General features: G+C 52.1%; 7 protein-coding genes across 7 annotated transcripts; 2 read left to right on the forward strand and 5 right to left on the reverse strand.

Annotated features, from left to right (window-relative positions):
- Positions 1-211: 211 nt before the first annotated feature.
- Positions 212-2,461, reverse strand: EDD37DRAFT_658422 (POT family-domain-containing protein; the record flags this gene model as incomplete). The annotated part of the gene is made up of 9 exons (XM_062818974.1): positions 212-294; positions 502-987; positions 1,043-1,199; positions 1,261-1,321; positions 1,371-1,520; positions 1,569-1,959; positions 2,025-2,152; positions 2,220-2,275; positions 2,339-2,461. 9 exons carry the CDS (start codon positions 2,459-2,461, stop codon positions 212-214), a joined length of 1,635 nt encoding a protein of 544 aa, XP_062668979.1.
- A 584-nt stretch (positions 2,462-3,045) lies between these two features.
- EDD37DRAFT_651280 (uncharacterized protein) lies at positions 3,046-3,456 on the forward strand (the record flags this gene model as incomplete). Its single annotated transcript, XM_062818335.1, has 2 exons — positions 3,046-3,247; positions 3,296-3,456. The coding sequence occupies 2 exons, from the start codon at positions 3,046-3,048 to the stop codon at positions 3,454-3,456; spliced, it is 363 nt and encodes a 120-aa protein (XP_062668980.1).
- Positions 3,457-5,753: 2,297 nt separating this feature from the next.
- EDD37DRAFT_633809 (uncharacterized protein) lies at positions 5,754-8,574 on the reverse strand. The gene has a single exon (XM_062816815.1). It carries the CDS (start codon positions 8,483-8,485, stop codon positions 5,822-5,824), a length of 2,664 nt encoding a protein of 887 aa, XP_062668981.1. The 5' UTR covers positions 8,486-8,574; the 3' UTR covers positions 5,754-5,821.
- Positions 8,575-10,632: 2,058 nt separating this feature from the next.
- EDD37DRAFT_610409 (dolichyl-diphosphooligosaccharide-protein glycosyltransferase) lies at positions 10,633-11,662 on the forward strand (the record flags this gene model as incomplete). Its single annotated transcript, XM_062815210.1, has 4 exons — positions 10,633-10,778; positions 10,832-11,030; positions 11,086-11,373; positions 11,423-11,662. 4 exons carry the CDS (start codon positions 10,633-10,635, stop codon positions 11,660-11,662), a joined length of 873 nt encoding a protein of 290 aa, XP_062668982.1.
- Positions 11,663-11,689: 27 nt separating this feature from the next.
- On the reverse strand, positions 11,690-14,081 carry EDD37DRAFT_457851 (MFS transporter). The gene has a single exon (XM_062812924.1). The coding sequence runs from the start codon at positions 13,770-13,772 to the stop codon at positions 11,859-11,861; it is 1,914 nt and encodes a 637-aa protein (XP_062668983.1). The 5' UTR covers positions 13,773-14,081; the 3' UTR covers positions 11,690-11,858.
- Positions 14,082-14,645: 564 nt separating this feature from the next.
- On the reverse strand, positions 14,646-17,048 carry EDD37DRAFT_457743 (lysophospholipase). Its single transcript, XM_062812923.1, has 2 exons — positions 16,606-17,048; positions 14,646-16,553 (listed from the first exon to the last, which is right to left on the reverse strand). The coding sequence occupies exons 1-2, from the start codon at positions 16,658-16,660 to the stop codon at positions 14,665-14,667; spliced, it is 1,944 nt and encodes a 647-aa protein (XP_062668984.1). The 5' UTR covers positions 16,661-17,048; the 3' UTR covers positions 14,646-14,664.
- A 418-nt stretch (positions 17,049-17,466) lies between these two features.
- EDD37DRAFT_610412 (uncharacterized protein) lies at positions 17,467-17,964 on the reverse strand (the record flags this gene model as incomplete). Its single annotated transcript, XM_062815211.1, has 2 exons — positions 17,467-17,530; positions 17,573-17,964. The coding sequence occupies 2 exons, from the start codon at positions 17,962-17,964 to the stop codon at positions 17,467-17,469; spliced, it is 456 nt and encodes a 151-aa protein (XP_062668985.1).
- Between the last annotated feature and the right edge of the window lie 118 nt (positions 17,965-18,082).

The following is an 18,082-nucleotide window of genomic DNA, read 5'->3' on the forward strand; positions in this document are numbered from 1 at the left end:
TCGTCATGGAAAAGGGGGACAAGAGATATTAGATGCACGTCTAGCAAGACAGTAAAATCGCCGAGGTACCGTAGGCGTCCATACAATCCACTTTATTGTGTGAGGGTTTTCCTTCCCTAAGTGGTAAATCGCTGTAAGCGGCGTCGAATGTGATTGGCGGCATTGCCACCGGCCCACGGACCACTATATTTGACCACCGTAGATATATGCATTAGAATACGTCATCCGGCAGAATGGATCGAATTGTATCGACGAGGGTATGATCTGAGTAAGCCGACCCCTCTCGAGAAGACACTTAGCTATGTACATAACCGCCCCGAAATGAAGCCCAAATTCTGTTCACGAGAGCCTCAGCCTCGGTTTCCATGAAAGTCCCTTCGGCGATCACATTGCCAGGCTCCATCAATGGCAGCGCCAGTGATCAAAGGGCTCTGTTATTCGAGAACCAGCCACAGTCTGCTCAAGCGAGCTTCCCGTTCAAAGGATCCGACCCGGCCGGACCAGGGCCGTCGAAAACAGGCTGTTCCGCAACCTCGAAGCCCACAGTCAATGGAACTTCGCCAGCAATTGAGTGTCGGAAGCAGACGAAGAAAACACAACCGGCCAGGAACACTCCGATAGCCAGTCCCGCATATGTCCACACCATATAGGGATCTTGTGAAACAGGAGCCAACGCAATGCCAATGGCGGCTCCGACAGCAAGTGTTATCCAGAAGATGGACGACACGAACGCACGTAGATTCTCGGGTGCTTTCAGGAATGCCACTTCAAGACCGGTCACAATAACAAAGATCTCTGAGAGCGCTCCAAAGACATATGCAGGGGCTTGAATCCATACAGGGATACTGTTCGCGGGCCGGTGGTAGATGAAGTATTGCAGCACACAGGCGTACGTCATTCCGAGTGCAGCACACATGAAGCCGACAAAGATGCGCAAGATAGGATTGAAAGTGATGCCTGCTTTGCGAAAGGCGGGATACACGAGCACTTCGTCATGTCAGTGAATGATCAATCTTCAAACGCGCACTGGCGTAACACTCACAATCCAGGATAGGAATGAAGCAGAGCTGGAAGAGGTTTTCCAGGCTTTGCATCAAGTCGTTGGGGGTGTCCCCCATCTTCATGTCTCCTGCTTGCGAGATCAGGTTGTTGAAGATCTGCGTCCAGCAAATGAAGTAGAACGGGAACAACAAAAAGTACTTGTCAGGACGATTAGCTTGTCACTTCCTCGTGGTATAGCACAGAAAACGAAAAACATACCTTGCATGCCAGGAGGCCATCCTTGACCTGTTCAACGTAAGTATCAGTCAGTGTATTGTGCCTGGTTCGCAAACTTGTAGCGACCAAGGTGCTCTCGAGCACGCAATGACGATGGTTTTGCCTTTTCGAGGGATCCTTCCTTGAGTCCAATCGCCAAGGTTCTCGAGGCATCTAAAATAGGAGAGCCTTGCGGCCGTATCTTGTTGATTTTGTGGCTGAAGGCAACGAAAACAGCCAACACGACCAAGAGGAGTCTTTTTCTGTCAGGACATGGTGTATGCTGGCGGGGAAGCCTTTTCGGAACTTACAGTAGTGGCACAAGATATGCTAGCCAGAACGAGTAGTTCTTCTCAAGCTCCACAGTCAACAGTGAGGATAGAGCACCAATGTTTGCGGCCCAGTAGTACCACATCATGATCCTCGCAGTTGTCAGGTCGTGGTCTACCAAGACAGTCTCACCAGTATTGAGGGTTTCGACATGTTGTCCCTGTCCCGTGTTCTGTTCACCGGCCATTGGAGCGATGCAAGCCTTGAGGCCCCCGGTCCCGATGCCAATCAGGATCATGGCGGCAATGAGGCCGCCCATTGACGCTCCAGCCTTGATCGCCACAGGCGTAGCGGTGGCCACAAGCAGGGCCAAGCCGGCTATATAAATGGGAGATGATGCGAGAATGGTTTTGTATTTGCCAAGGTATTGGTCTAGGAAACCCCGTATGTTTAGCACAAGTTCGACACAGGTCCATTCCAAAGGAATCACAACATACCGGCAGTAATGCCCCCAAATGCCACGCAGAGGTATGACCAAAATTTGAAGAAGTCGCCCAATGAGACACCGACCGCCTGTCCCTTGCCAAGAGCTCCCGGAATCCGAGATCCAGGTTGGTAAGGATGTCTGATATACCAAATTAGAATCTTGCTACCAGCATTGCTATCAGCAATGTGGCTGGAAAGTGTCTCACTGGATGTAATTCTGGAAAGGTCCAGAAATTCCATGATAGACAAATCGTTCGCCAAACTACAGGCAACATGATACTTGGTAAGTAACAACGTCAAGTCATCGGAGCGGGGAAAATCTTACCTCCATTACACATATCAGGATGAGGATCCATGATATGGGGCCTGGTACCCGACGGAGCTTGCCATGCTGCTGAGCTTCTGCGTCGGCTGGTGTGATGTGCGAAGTATGGACTTCGGCACCCATGCTTCTAGTGTCGTTAATCAAGAACCAGCGTTGTAGGTGCTTGAGTCTGGAATGGAAAGACTTCAAGTTGAAAGCGATCTGCCTGAAGAGAGGTGCAATGGGCTACTTGCAGAAACGAGAAGAGGCCATGTCCAGCTTTATATCCCACTTCGTCCGCAGCCAACATTGGTTGCAGGCCTCCGAACGATAGGACGTGAAAGATGAGGTGACGTTCGAGCGGCAGCCCAGAGAATGGCTATCATGGTAAATTGCTTAGTTTGTGGACGGCTTCCTGGCCACGGATTCATTATCGTTGCTTTATCCGGCATTGTGGGGCCCCTGATGAGGTTCTGTCCAGTATGCCGCCAATGCCGCCAATGGGAAGAGATCTTGTGGATGCCGATGGGTTAGGCCTGGAGATGAGCGCCATTAGCTGTCGATCAGCAGCGTGTAGTATGGAGTAAGGAATCAGATATATGTGAAGTAGCTGGATGAACGTACATATTTGTAGTACCTTGATCCCAGGCTGTCGTTCCAAGGGCATCGTGATACTCCCGCTTGCAACTATCAGGATCAAATTTTGATTTTAACTAGCCCCCACGAGTATGGCCGCCGCAGTTGTCACTCCGTCGCAGTCTTGCGCCATGGACCACACCATCCCTGAGGAATACAAAGAAAAACTCGATCCCGAATGGGTCAAGATGTGGAACGAGCATGGTCTCAATCAGAAAAGAGCAGATGAGGTCGACATTGAGGAGTACAGGCAAAATCCAGCCGCTCACAGTTTAACATACCCAACCTATCCCGGTAGAATTCCAGCACGCCTTTCAAGCGATCGTATTCTAACAACAACAGGACCTGACGTGTACAAGGTCGAAGACATTGTGTCAAACGGCAAGATTACGCGACGGCTTCCCGCACCATTCAATGGTCTGACAGCGCCTTGTTACAACAGCGTTGGAGGGCGACGACGAGGTCTCGATCAGTGGGTAAATCACGTTATAGGAAGTGGGTAAATGATGCCTCTCTCACCTATAAATACGTAGTAAGTACATAGTCAGTTATAGAAGGACAGAGAATTCAATGTATTACATCATGCACACTATTTAATAGTTATGAGCCCGGAATCGCATCCCTTGCCAAGATTTGCCAATAACTACTTCTAGCCGAGTATACCCTAGATTTGAACTAATCAGAACACGTCGTTCGACGAGGCTACTAGGCTAGTATCTAGGCCTTGACATGGGCCGGGTCGGGCCGGGTATTCGATTAACCGACCCAGCCCAACGGGTTTCCGGGTCGCTTTAGGAGTCAACCCAACCCTAACCCGATGACCCGCATATTTTGAATTGTATTGGTAAGCAGGGACAGTCACCCGTTGTTCGTTTGACAGTTCTGGCGTGAGTCTAACGGCGATAGCAGCCTAGACGAGCGTAGCGGGATACATCGCGCCCACAGGGAGCACGAGCGTTATGGTTGTGAAGCGTCGTCGCCATACTAGCACAGTTCGCTTCTAGGACTATCGCACGAACAACTCGTCTTCATATTTACACAATCTCGGGGCAGCTACCACACACGCGCCATCGCTTACTCTAACCCAACACTCTTCCAGCCACAGAACTCGTACTTCGGTCCTTTGTCTCGGTCTTGCGCAGGCCTTTGCCGGCTTGAATCGCACCCAATAGAGCACCAATTCCACCTGCTCCCGAAGGGGCTGCAGAGGGCATCGGTGGCGGTGGAGGAGGACCGCCAGGAGCAGCTTCAGTAGGCATTGGCGGTGGCGGAGGAGGTGCGCTTGGTGCTCCGGAGCTCGGCATTGGAGGTGGTGGAGGGGGGGCTGACGGTGCACCAGCACCTGGCATAGGTGGAGGTGGCGGCGCCGAGTCAAACGCTCCAGGGACAGGTGGCACGTCTTGAACAGGAGTCGCAGGTTTGCTATCCATGGCGGACAAAGGCCTGGGAGGTGCCATGGTGCCGAACAGAATAGATGCCAAATGTTTGGCTGACCCAGCCGCAGGCGCATCATCTTCGTTGTCACTGTCTTCATCCTTGTCCGACCCAGCTGCCGACCAATCATCCTCTTCTTGACGACGACGTGACTGAGCCCCTGTAAAGCTAGGTGTCAATGGCTTGGCTGCTTCCTGGTGAGCAATTCTATGGAAGGGATTGGTGGAATGTAGATCAGCCGACGGTGGTGGAGGTGGTGCTGCTGCTGCTGGCGGCGAGAAAGGCTGAGCGTGTGGAACAGCTGGTGGCGAGAAAGCTGGTCTTGCAGCTTCTGACTGTTGGGAGAGCTTTCTAAAGTAAGGATTTCGAGATTCTTCTGCTGGTGGGCTGGATAGCGGAGTAGGCTCATTCGTAGATGGCTCCGGTGGCAGAGGGACCGCGGCTGGTGGTGGTGAAGAGACCGAGCTTGTGAGGACTTGACTCGTCGCTGGAGTGCTCTCTGCTGGTGTGACTTGTTCTGGTCCCTCATCATCGTCCGAGGAGTCATCTTCGCCCAGCTGCTCAAGCTGAAGCTGAAGCTGTCGCTCTCTTTCTCTTGCGGCTTCGAGTTCGGCTCGCTGTGCAGCAAGTTTCGCTTCCTTCTTCTTGGCCTCGTTTTCGGCTGCTTTCTTGCGAGCTTTTTCTTCTTGCTTCTTGACCTTGCCTGCCTTGACTTGCTCCTCAAGAGCACGAAGACGAGCTTGTGCTGCTTCGCGCTCTTTTTCAAGGTCATGTTCGCCGCTTCTGGTTTGTGCCCTGCGATATTTGTTAGCAAGTTGCATCTCGCGGAACCGGTTAGCGACTCACTCTAATTTCTTGCGCTCCTGTTCTTGCGATTCTTGTTCAGCTCTGATCAGAGCTGCGGCTTCCTCTTCTGCTTTTGCCCTTGCGGCGGCTTCCGCTGCTTTTCGATCGGACAAGTCATAGCTCTCCTGTCTTGACTTCCTTGTGGGTGGCGGAGGTGGCTTCTTCGCAGACTTGGGGCTTGGAGGTTGTGCAACACCTTCATTCGCCAATCTCTGCTGTCTTTCCTGTTCACGTTTGGCATCTTCTTCTTCGGCTTTTCGTACTCGTTCGGCTCTTTCCTGCTTCTCACGTTCCTGTCGCTGTTGCGGAGTTTCTCCCGAATCGCCGGCAGCCTTGATGCCAGCTGCGGCAAGGCGTTCCTGGATACGCTTCATGGCCTTCTCCTTGGCGGCTGCGACGCGATCCTGTTGAGACATTCCGGCTGTGAAGGAAGATGCAGAAGGAGTTGTTGTGGGAGCAGGGCGACTAGGCAGATCACCATTGGTAGACTTTGGCTCTTCGCGAGGCTGTGCAGCCGAGGGCTGCGATACAGAACGAGATTGTCTGGCAATGTTAGTGGTGCCACCAGATCAGATAACGTCGATCGACTTACTCTTCTTTGCGGACCTTGGCTGTCCGGCTGCTCCGTTGTAGGTCGTAGATCAGTTCCTTGATTTCGTCTTCCACGCCGAGAGCTTCCTCCCATCGTCTTCGCTCATGTTCTTGATTTGCATTCTCACCCTGGTCGCGCAGACCGTCTTCAAGACTGGAGACGAAATCCTTGACGCCCTCTTCGACATCGCGAGTCATGGCTTCATTCCGTTCTTGTTCGGACTTGACTTGCGAGGACTCTTGTTCCAGACGTCTTTGAGCACCACCTTCATCGTCACCTGCCGGGACCGGGCGTCCTGACAGCTCAGCAGCTCTAGCTTGCATCCTAGCTCTCGCTCGTGCTTTGATACGATCAGCTTCCGTGACCGCTCCTCCAGGACCGGTACCGACGATGTTTGAGGCACTATTGGGATGGGCTTTGGCGTCTTTCAGGCGGAATAGCTGCAGCTTGGCCTCTGCAATGTTCTTTTCAATCTTACGAACGTCTGAGGCCAATGCTGGTAGCCGATCCTGGTATCTTTGCAACTCCCTACGCATGGATCTTCGCTCTGCACCCGTATCAGAACCGCCAAGCCCGGAGTTAGGGTGAGTATCAATGTCATCTTGAAAGCGACGTATCTGGCGGAAGAGATCCTCTGCTTCTCTTCTATCACGTCGGTCAAGGACGTCGTCGTCGTCGTTTTGACGCTCGTCTTGGAAATCCGTGGCATCAAGAAGGATTTTCTTCTCGCGAATCTTCTTTCTGATCTGATCAGGGGTCAAGTCGTCGTTGCTGGTGTCGGAAACTTCGGAGGACGGAGCGGGCGATGGCGTTCTTCCTTCCGCTCCAAGGCGGCGTCTGGCACTTGAACGATATCCGATATCATCATCATTATTGCGGAACACGGTTGCATCTTTTCGTCCAAAGGCTGGGGAGCTCGACCCTGACCGAAAAGAGTGGTTTTTGAGATAGCTCACTCCGGTCTTTTGTGGTTGCAAAAAGGCGCCTGATTGCTTTCTGGCTTCGGCGTCTTGTGATAGCAAGCTCTTGACGGTGTCGAGAGAGCTGTTGATATTCCTCGTTGAGGGAGGAATCAACTCTGGTGGGAGTCGATTTGGGACAGGATATCCATTGAGTTTTCTGTAGATCAAGTGCATCGCAACGGCAAATTCGTCCATGTTGAGTCGACCCTTGTTATTAGGATCTGACAAAGTCCAAACCTTTTCGAGGTCAGGCCTATCCAGGCCACTCTGGCCCATAATCTCAATTGCAGTGTCTCCAGAGATATAACCTTTCCCGAGTCCGTCCCAAGCGCGGAAGAGTTGATCATAGAGCTTCTTTTCGTCTTTCGTGACAGCCCATGGGATCTTGGCACTGCCAGAGAGGCCTTGGGTGGTATAACCCCCTTCGCGACCAGCTTGAGGCATCAGACGTTGCTGAAGTGCTTCGATGTTTGGTAGTCCTGTTGCTGGCGCATTGACAAAGCCCCACTGACCGGGAATTCCAGTTGGTTGTGCTTGTAGAGGTCCGGTCTGTTGTGGTGACATGTTACTTCCGTATCCAGTAGGCATAGGTGGAAGCGGTGGCCGCGGCCCATTGTATCCGGTGGATTGCGGATATCCAGTAGCTTGCGACTGTATACCTGGTTGCGGACCTGGGAAGCCGGTCGGTTGAGATTGAAGGCCAGGCTGGAAGCCTGTCGCTTGGTTGAAGAAGCCAGTTGGCTGCGACGTAAGCTGCGTCAAGAGCTGCTGATTTGATGCCTGTTGTGGTCGCGGTGCCTGCGGAGCGGGAGGAGAGACAGCGTTCTGTCGCAGAGGTGCATCGAAGTCTGGTGCATTCGTGCGAGATTGAGAGACTGGGCCTTCATCTGGTACACCGAACGAAATGATATCGACCATGCTGGACACCTCGTTCTTGATCTTCTCTGGAAGTACTGGTGGCAGACTTTGCCCGGTGAGGCTCAAGTTGCAAAGATACATGGCCAAGGCAAACTCTGGAAACAGAAGCTGCCCTGACTTGGTTGTATCCGACAGTATCCATATCTGCGACAATGCGCTCCCAGGCAGTTTGGATCTCAATAGCAGGTCTCTAGCCTTTTCTCCACTTATCGCTTGATTGTCACCAACGGCAGACTTGAATAACTGCTCGAACTTTGCCTGATCGGTCGCGGTGATGAAAGACAACCGGATGTTGGGGATCTTCCTGGAGGCCTTGCTCGGTGCTCTGCCTCTTGTCGGGGTGCTGGATGATCCAGCGCTAAAGGACTGCGCGATCTGGGCGGAGGTCTGCTGAGGACGGAGTGGTGCGGGCGCAGGGGGTTGCTGCTGAGGTGGCGGAGCGCTCTGGTACGATGGCTGCTGCTGGAAAGGTGGTGGCTGTGGTGCCTGTTGTGGTTGTTGGTACTGAGGTTGCTGTGCTTGGTTTTGAGCAGGAGGGTATCCAGTGTACTGCGGCTGTTGCGGAGGTGCTTGAAAGCTTTGTTGCTGTGCGAAGCCTGGAAATCCAGTCTGTTGCGTCTGTAGCTGTCCGGAGTAGCCGGTAGGCTGCGGAGCGAAAGGTGATGGCTGCTGGGAAGCTTGATTAAAGGAACCACCGAATGACTGCTGTTGCCCGAAACCTCCAGGGGCCGGACGACCACTGTTGGTGCCGCCCAAGAACGAATTCGAAGACGAATACATGATGCTAATGAAGACAAGACAGTGCAGTGCAGACGCAATAACAAAGAAACGAGTGAGACGACAACGAGAATACAATCAACCAAGTTGCTACCTGCAATGACGCGGATTGGACGCCAGTTGGATGCGGCGAGCGCAGGCTGACGACCAGCTTGGCAGGGGTGGTTAAAGCAGCGGCTATAACTTCCATAAAACATGCCGTGCTTCTTATAATGGCGACAGCAAGGTCATTCACGAATAATTGAGTCCGTAGATGTGCAATGCCTGAGAAACATACTGTACAGGTGGGTGTATCACCGCTGCATGTCACTATGGTGTCTATGGGAGACCGTCTCAACCTACACATACGCCACCATCGGCAACGACGCTATCGGCTCCAGAGGTACAAATCAGACTATCAAGAATGCCATGTCCACACCATGGAAGGCTCAGTCGACCGCTGTTGCAGTCGACCAAGGAGTTCGATACTGCTCCTGGCGAGTGTCGTCCACATGACTCAAGAAGTGTGGCGCGGATTGCTGGTTGCTCTCAAATCCTGTATACTGTGCTGTCAAGGAAGATGCCCGCTCCGGCTGCTTGGGGTTGGACTGCGACAGTGTCATGGTATTGCCGAACGCTGGTCGCGCGGATGACAGGATATCACCTCCGCACGGCTATTCACCTCTTCTCCCATAAAGGTATTATCAGCACACGCCGCATGAACAACATAGCATTGTCGTACCAAGCTTGATCAACCTTTTACACTGAAGGGTCCAGGTTGCCATTTGGCCCAATCGGCACCGACTCGGTGACCTGATTGTTGCTGTCTCCCTCTTGTCCGTCGATCAAGAGAGCTTGTAGACTGAGTGGCTTAGTCTTCGCCGCCCTCGTCGGAAGCTGGATGATGTTGTCCCCCCCCTGATGTGCCCCCCGTGGAGAACATTCAACCGGTCACCGAGCTTGCCAAGCAGCAAGCAGAGCCTTTGCCTATCCATGGTCTTGATCAGGAACTCCCAAGCGGCGTCACGCTCCTTCGACGACAGCGTATTGATATGTTGCCTGATCTCAGCTGATTGCGTCGCCCAAATTGAGTCGTCCCCTTGTACTTCCACCCGTTCCGGCACTCGGACGTACTTATCTCCTTGCTTCACGATCCGCCCCTGTCTAGACAAGTCGGTTCTAATCCGCTTCATCTGTGTCGCTACACCTTATTCCTGAGAGCCTGCGTCTCGCGATCCGTCCATGTTTCGATTGCGAAGTACGGTTGGAGCGAATCTGCGGTCTTGTTGAACTCCAACATCGAGCCGCCATCTAGCTTGTTGAAGCTAAAGAAATTTTTCGCTAGCATCAGGTCTTCGAGTACCTGTCTGAGCTCATAATTCCATTTCCCGAACTTCGACTAGAATAAGATTGTTAGGGCATCTGCTTTTGAGGGATAATCTACCACAGTGGGGCAAGGCCTTGGAACAGTATAGCAATACCCAGGATGGATCTGATCTAGCACTGGGATCCTTTCCTCAGTGCCTTCTTCTCATGAGAAGCCATGTGCTTTCAGATCCAGTTTCATCAGTCGTGTGGTACAAGCCTCCAAAGACTTGGGATAAGACAGATAGACCTTCAAGCTTAGGACTTGGGGGAGTAGGGTCTAGTCTCCAAGGTTCAGTTTCCAACGAAAACATACTACTTACAGCGAGCCACGCTGCGTCGATCTTGTACTCCGGGGCTATATGGCCATGCTCCTGCGGGACCAGATGTCTCCGATTGGTCGCCACACTCGCAGACCCTTCTCCTGTGTCGAGAACGATTCGAGAGAGGTCCATTGGCAGCGATGACAGATTGGCAACCTTCGTCAGAACATTGTCAGACGTGAGGGTTAAGATTTAGAGTGTGGGTGAGGACGCACGAGGGACCAAGGGGTTGTCTGGTCGACCTCCATGACAAGTCAGGGGATTGAAAACAGGGGTAAGGCTGCCACGAAAAGGGACCAGGGGTGACCACAGGGCGGCATTCAGCCTCGTGCCGATCGGGTTAAGTAAGCTTAGCCTGGCGGGAATTGGAGCAAGTCAATCTGGCGACGTAACAACATCTACTCCGAAATTCCTGGTACACCTTGAATGCATTGATCCTCCGTGAACAAGCAGTATTCGACTCTGCGAAACCCTTCAAACACCATGCGGTTAACGAATCTTCTTTCGCAGACAGTTCTGCTAGTCTCTGCCTTACACTCGTCCGCTCTAGCTGCATCCTGGACCTTTGCAGATGGGTCTGTGAACGTTGCGGCCAAGGGTGCGGGCGTTGGAGGTGGCCTCAAAGAGCAGTACGTGCCTCGATTTTCTCGGCAGGACATTGACTGACATATTCATCAATTAGACTCACCCCTTCAACGGCTCTCACCACGCCCATCAAATTGGGAGCGACCGATAGTCTCAAAGTTACGTTGACCACGCAAGACGGCAAGACGGCCAAACGTCCACACCAAGCATTCCTCCTACTGCAAGACTCGTCCAAGAAGCTCGATGTCTCGTATCCATTCAGTGTCAAAGAGTCAGGAAAGGCCAAACTTGAGCTGGTAGGTCACAACCATAACGAAACCACTGCAGATGTGCTGACGGTCACTTCTCTAGAGTCACAAGGATCTCCCGTCACAACTACTTCGGTCCACATCTCCCCTCTCCGCAAGCATTGTCATTGCCTCCTTTGAATCTTCAGCCGGATACGACAGCGAAGCATTCCCTCTGACAATCGAACTCGATCCCAACGTCCCTATCCCTGCGGCCGAGACACCGGAACGATATGGCAAACTGCCCGAAATTCACCACATTTTCCGCCCTGACGCCAGAAGCCCCAACGTCGCCATTAGTGCATTTTTCTTGTTGGCAACTCTAGCCACCCTGCCGCCTTTATTGGGAGCCGTAAGTTGCTTGCAGACTGTGCTGTGGTTCATGTACTGACTACATGTAGTGGTTGTATCTAGGAGGCAATATCAACCATATCTCGAAAGCTCTGTCCGACGCTCCTCTCTCACACGCACTCTTTCTCGGCTCCGTCGTCGGAATAGAAGGCGTCTTCTTCCTGTACTACACTGCATGGAACCTGTTTCAGGCATTGCCAGCCTTGGGTGTCTTGGGAGTCGTTGCATTCTTTTCTGGAAGTAGAGCACTTACGGAAGTTCAAGAGCGACGACTAGCAGGTTTACGATGAACTCAGACCAACAAACAAAAGTGCTTACAGAATTGTTCTGTACAATAGATGGCAGGGCGATCACTGGCCGAACGACCAACATGGAAAACGAACTCTAAAAGGGATACATATTATGAGCAGAAGTCTTAAATGCTTCAAACGCCCTATATTATTTACAAAACCCAAGCCCTTCACGCTATGCTTAACACAATGGCCATCAATGATGCTCCTGCGCCATAATCTGTCTCGCGATCTTACTCCTCGCCCTGATCTTCTCACCATTGAACACCAACACCCACGGCACAAGCGTGAGTAGCGCCGCAATCCCACCCAACAAACTAGCAGCAGCACCATACCCAAGCCCCGTGAACATCTGCTCCGCGAACAGCGGAAACACCGCCGCCAGCACATTCCGACAAAAGCTCTGCGCGGCCAACGCACTTGACGCATACCGATGATACACATCAGCCAAATAATTGAACACAGCAAGGTAAATCACAAAGATACCCATCTGCGCACACCCGAGCGCCAGTACAGGCGCGACCCACGACACGCTGCTGAACGTCGTCCAGCCGAACCAAAACAACCCGATCGGCAAGAGCGCGGCCTCCAGACATGCAAAGTACAGTCTGCCCTCAGGGGAAGTCGTAAGTTTGGGCCAAATCTTCTTCGCCCACTTCTCTTGGAAAACACATATAATCGTGGCCAAGATCGAGCCAACGCTGATAGCCGCGAATACAGCCCCATCTTGCTCCGTGTTGAAGTTGTGCCTGTTCGTAAACACGAAGGGGACCACATCGAATGTCATGTACAACAATCCCCAGGCGAATGCGACCCACAGGCTGAAAAAGAAGACGACCGGTTCAGTCGCGAGTAATTTGAACGGGATGGTGAGTGATAGGTACAGCATGTGAGCTAGTGAGGAGCGCGATTCGTCAGCAGCGACTTTGTACCGTAACCTCACACCCTGACTTAATGGTCTCGCTTTCACATCGTTGCCGTTGCCACTGGCGGTGTTGGCGTTGCTGGCAACGTTGGTGCTAGCATTGCTGTTAGTGCTGGCATTGCCGTTGGTGCTGGCCTTGCCGTTGGTGCTGGCATTGCCGTTGGTGCTGGCGTTGCCGTTGGTGCTGGCGTTGCCGTTGGTGCTGGCATTGCCGTTGGTGCTGGCATTGCCGTTGATATTGTCGTTGATGCCATTGTTGATACAAGCGGCATCCAACTTCTCAAGATACTCATTCAACACCTTCGCCTTCCGACTCAACAACACACTCCCCCTCGTCTCTTTAAAGAAGAACCACACCACAACAAGCATGATCCCCAGATTAATAACCTGATGCCAATATACCCATCGCCAGTCCGCCCGTCCAATGATGAACCCGGAACACAGCGGCCCAATCCCCGTGCCCGTCAGCGCAGAGCCCGAGTACACAGCCATCGGCGTATTTCGATCAACACTGTGATACAAATCGCTCACCACACCGCCAACCATCGTCGCGAACGTCGACGCCCCAGCACCGACGAAGAACCGCGCCACCAACATCCCCGCAAAACTCGGCGTCGTGGCACACGCGATTTGCCCCGCGAAGAATATCACCGCGGAGGCAATGAACACGGGTCGTCGGCCATTGATCTCGCTGAACGGCGCGAGAAACATGGGCGAGACCCCAAAGCCGAGAGCCCAGGTTGTCACACCGGTTTCGAATGTCAGAGATGATAAATGCCATTTGGCGCGCTGAGGATCCGAGGCGATGCTGTATGCGCCGGCGCTGTAGGCCGCGGAGAAGGTGCACCAGCAGCATAGGACGAGGATGATGGTCTTGAGGGTCGGTGACCATGACGTTGGGGTATCGTACTTTTTCAGGTTCGGCCGAGGAACTTGGGGTGAGCTGGGTAAGTCGTCGAGATGTATGGCCGTTTCAAAAGTGAGGTATTCGTAGTCGATAGCGTCTTCGTCTCGGTCGCCACCGTGGGCTACGTGGTGGTGGTGATGCGCCGGTGGTTCTAATGTTGGAACGGGCTCTTCATTGGAGTCTATGCTCTGAACCTCGATTTTTTCATGGTCATGATGTGTTTGTGAGGATATGAGCGTTGAGTCGTGCTCATGCTCACATTGAATTGACTCGGCCATAGTTGAGGTTCTGTTCGTGTTCCGTGTTTTACCGGCAAAGTTTTCTCAGTGATAAGATCATTTCAATGCCGTCGCCGTGCCATGGATATTTATCACCAACGACTTCTGGCGATCACAAAAGTATTACAAACCAAGGAAAGTCGCTGAGGAGGGCGTACCATGTCGTTGATCAAGGTCAGACACCCCAGATGAGCCCTCCGAGTCTTCGCACACGCAAAATTTCGCCGTTCCCCCATTGTTGACCGGATATCGGCAAGAGGAGGCGGTTGTGATCTTTTCCCCGCCGATTTTAGATTATGACGATGATGCTTACTTCGATGAAGACGTCGAAGGGCGCGAGACGCCCTGTGATTGGGCTTGGTGAGACGGATTTACGCACGGTGCCACTATCTCGCAGCGGGTGGCAGCTAGTTCAGGCACGGAGAGTCACCGACAGGTGCGCTGACCGAGATATGTCCGCAGACAATTAAATCAAGGCTAGGTAAGCTTCCAATCCCCAGAGGCCGCTGATAGCCGCCTAACGCCACGCATGGGCTTGCAACACGACGCTTAGTCGAGCCATGCTGCACGCAAAGAAAGATAGTCTTTGTGAACCTGTTGCTCCTAGTACCTCGGAATATGTTGTACAACATCACCTTTCAATATGCAAATAATAGTACAAATGCCACCGGCGCCGCCGCAATGATGAAAAGCAGTGCTATGCAAATGCTCTTGATCCTTCCATGCGTGAATGATGTTCCATGCATCCATCTTTACCACCTGGGCCTTTCGTTGCTATGCATAAAACCATTTGTTGACGTCCAACACCTGTGGTGTATCCAACCAGAAAATCCATCCGTCCATATATGCTTGTAGAAAGCCGGACCGAATATTCAAAAAGATGCATGTCGAGTTATATAGCTGTTACGACTGCCATTGCAGCTGCCGCTGCTGCGGCCCAACGGTTGAGCAATTTGGTGGAACCTTTACTCGAAATGCTGACTTCCCCAAGAACGGGCTTGGGCTCATAAGCTTTTGGCGTGGACGAATCGACGGTGCCGTTCCAGCAGAAGTTGTCGAAGCACTTTGTGCAGACTTCAGGTACGTCCGTGCCTGTGCGGTGAAGACTGCGGCTGAGAATAGCACAACCCACGCATGTTGGCCAAGTACTGTCAACAGTGCCATTGCCCATGGTGGCTACGTCCATGGCATTGAGAATGATGGCATCTCGATACGAATCGTTCGTGGAGATGGTAAAAGTTGACTCGTTGCTGTAGGTCACATAAGGCGAATTGGGAATGTAAACGATTAATGGTGGAATATGAGACCCTTCAGTAAAGTTGGAGGCATTGCAACCAAAAAATGTCGGATGTGTGTTGAGTCCTAAGTTCACGATCGTGTTCTGGTCCGGAATACTGGGAAAGAGGGTGTTGTTCGATATGGTGGTCTGAGCTCGTTCATAACTTGCGACCAAAGCCGTGGCATTCGGCCAGTTGTACGTCGTATCTGCAGAAGAATCGACCGCAAAGATGACATCGACATTCCGGTTTGGCTGGATCAGTGGGTGAAGGGGAATATTCTGCAAGTCTTCTCCGCCATCAACAAGCGTAAGCCGGGTCGAGTTTGCCGAAAGGTTTTCCTCGAGATTGTAATGATAGAATGGGTTTGGAGTATAATCAGCGATATCGTTGTTATCCTCACCAATGTCTGACAGGAGGTCTCCGATCAATCCTTGCAATGTATCTGAAAGATCGGTTTCGTTGAGCTCGAGCAGGAATTCATTGAAGAGAGAAGAAGATGTTCCCATCACGTAGCCTGCGTTGTCGAAACCTACCACACACTTGTCGCCGGTTGGAACTTCTCCAGCTGTGAAGTTGGTTCCCAGGTACTGGGTTGGTACAAAGCCGTAAGTGGTAGGATCCCATGAGCCCATCTCGAAGGCATTGAACTCGAAGACCGTGGTGTTTCCCGGAATCAAAGTCTCACCAGGAGATCGACCGTCAGCCACGAGGATCGGGAATGGCGAGGTCGCATCAAGGAACGGGTCGGTCAAAGCGATCGAAGAAAAAGTGTATGAAGCGCCGCCGTCCGTCGCATTAATGAGCTGGTACGACAGAGCACGACCCCACAAGTCAGTGATAGACAGATCGAATCCCGCATCGGACTTTCCATCAATGTCTTCCACGAGATGAGTGTAGTATTCTGCTGTGTCGAAGATTTGAACACCGCCGGTATCTGGCCCTTCCAGCACCGAATTGCCAAACTCCCAGACGGAGCCGCTCGTGTCTGCCTGTAAGGCTCCCACGGTAGTAAAATTGTTCATGAAAAGAGAGCCTACAAGCCAACCGCCTCCGCTGAGTCCAGCGAGGTAGGTTGCTGACTGCAGGAGGCCCCCAAGTTTGCCCGAGCCTGTGTTGTTCTGCGTTCGAGAGTCGAATGCCTTGATGGCGCCAGCGCCGTTTGTCAAGGCTCGCCAGCCCCCACCAGACACAGCAATGCCAATGTTCGGCAAAGCAGACGCATTGCTCGAGTGTTTCTCGATATACTGAGTGGCATTGAAACCAGTTATATTGAGTCGGGCCAACAGTGTCTGCATAGGTGCAATGGTGTTGTTCCTTCTCTTCTCCAACCATGCAGTTTCATTCGCTGAGAGAGAGCCAGCATTTCGTACTGATGGGGCGCTCTTTGGACAGGTGACTTTGGAGGGAGTATATCCATCCGGAGAGTTGGGAAGGGCTCGAGGTGAAATGCTCACGGCCCTCAGCACATCGAGACGAGCATCATCTGCTGAGATAGCATATGCTTCCAGTTGTCAGTGGCCGTTCCTGTGAAAGCAATTGAGACTGGGATATACCTTTTGCGTTTGCAGCAATAGTGCTGGCGACCGCGGCCAGCAGGGCGAACTTCATGGCTAGAGTTCCTCTGCCCTCGTCGAGTGGCGGCTGACCACAGGTGTGTCACGCGAGCAGATAATGGAGGGGAAAAGAAGGTGGAATATATCACGGATAGAGATTTGAGGCTTCGATATCGAGTTGTCGGCGAGAACCCAGAAGAAAGGGCGTTAATATGGAAAGAAAAAATGCATCTGATGTAAAAATGTAGTCTGATCGTGGGAGACTGATGAATACTTCACCTTGGAAGCACTGAGGTAGACATCCCACCGTACTTACATGTGGCCATGGGAAAACATTGCTGATGATGTCAATGGGCAACTCCAAGTCATCAACATGGTGGAGCCCTGAGATGAGTGCCTGAGGCTCTATCATGATCCGGCTGATCCGTCCAGGTGAAGAATTGACAAGTATAAATTAATGATTAAGTTAAGTAGGTTTGTTGGCAGGCAACAAGGCTCGGAAATATAATTGTCCAGGCTTAGTTAGTACTTCGGGAGCCTAGGGAGCCGTGCATCGGCAGGCTCGGCAAGCCTAAACTTAGGCTCTTTCATGCACACGATACGAGGTCGCACTACTGACACCTCCGTAGGTGGCGTCAACATGTTGTATGACTTTGGTTGTGCAGCCTAAGTTCAGTCACGTAAGGATATTCATCATTTTGTATTTCGTCTTCAGACCTTTACAACCACATATACATAATTTGTTCCTTTGATCTTCCAGAGCCAAGCCGAACAGCATGGTGGTGGGACATAGCCTCCGCAGGTGCTGCGCCACAGGACGCGCATGACTTGCCACTGTCATAAAGGTCTTACTAAGATGCCTTAGGAAGAGTTCTTGGTATGACTATATCTCTCACTGCCAGTCTGCAGGCCCCCCACGAGCTGGCTACCTAAGTTACTTAGGTAGGTTTCACTCGCGATAACTTACTATCTTGCCGGATTGTCGGCCATCCCCCAAATACCACTTCTTAGACACGTCAATTGTACAATTTGTGAGTGTTCCACAAACAAGTTGACATCGATCCCAAATTCTCGGACATACCAGTTGAAGACCGGCGGATCGGCTGCCTCGAACATGACTTTTTCCGAGCGCAGATCTCGCAAAATGGCTTGAATGACATCGGTCCGCCAGCTCTTGACATTTTCGGTGATACCCTCACTTTCGATCATCATTTCTTCAACCCTGACTTCGATGAATTTCTTCCCTAGGTCAATCACCTTGCTCGGGTCGGACGTACCTGTGGCTTCCAGGTCTTCCGCAGACGTGTCACCTCCCGCACCGAACTGAAAACCTAGTTCGGGTTTGGCTTTCAGGCCCATGTTGTGCACCTGGTCAACCAGTCGCAGCCAGTCATCTCTTGGGAAGGAAAGGAAGCCAGACAGAAGTTCAACCACGTCGAAGCCGATATCCTTACATCTTCGCAGATACCCTTACATG

The sequence above is a fragment of the Exophiala viscosa genome (genome assembly GCF_022695815.1).
Source record: "Exophiala viscosa unplaced genomic scaffold EDD37scaffold_7, whole genome shotgun sequence".
Lineage (NCBI taxonomy): Eukaryota > Fungi > Ascomycota > Eurotiomycetes > Chaetothyriales > Herpotrichiellaceae > Exophiala > Exophiala viscosa.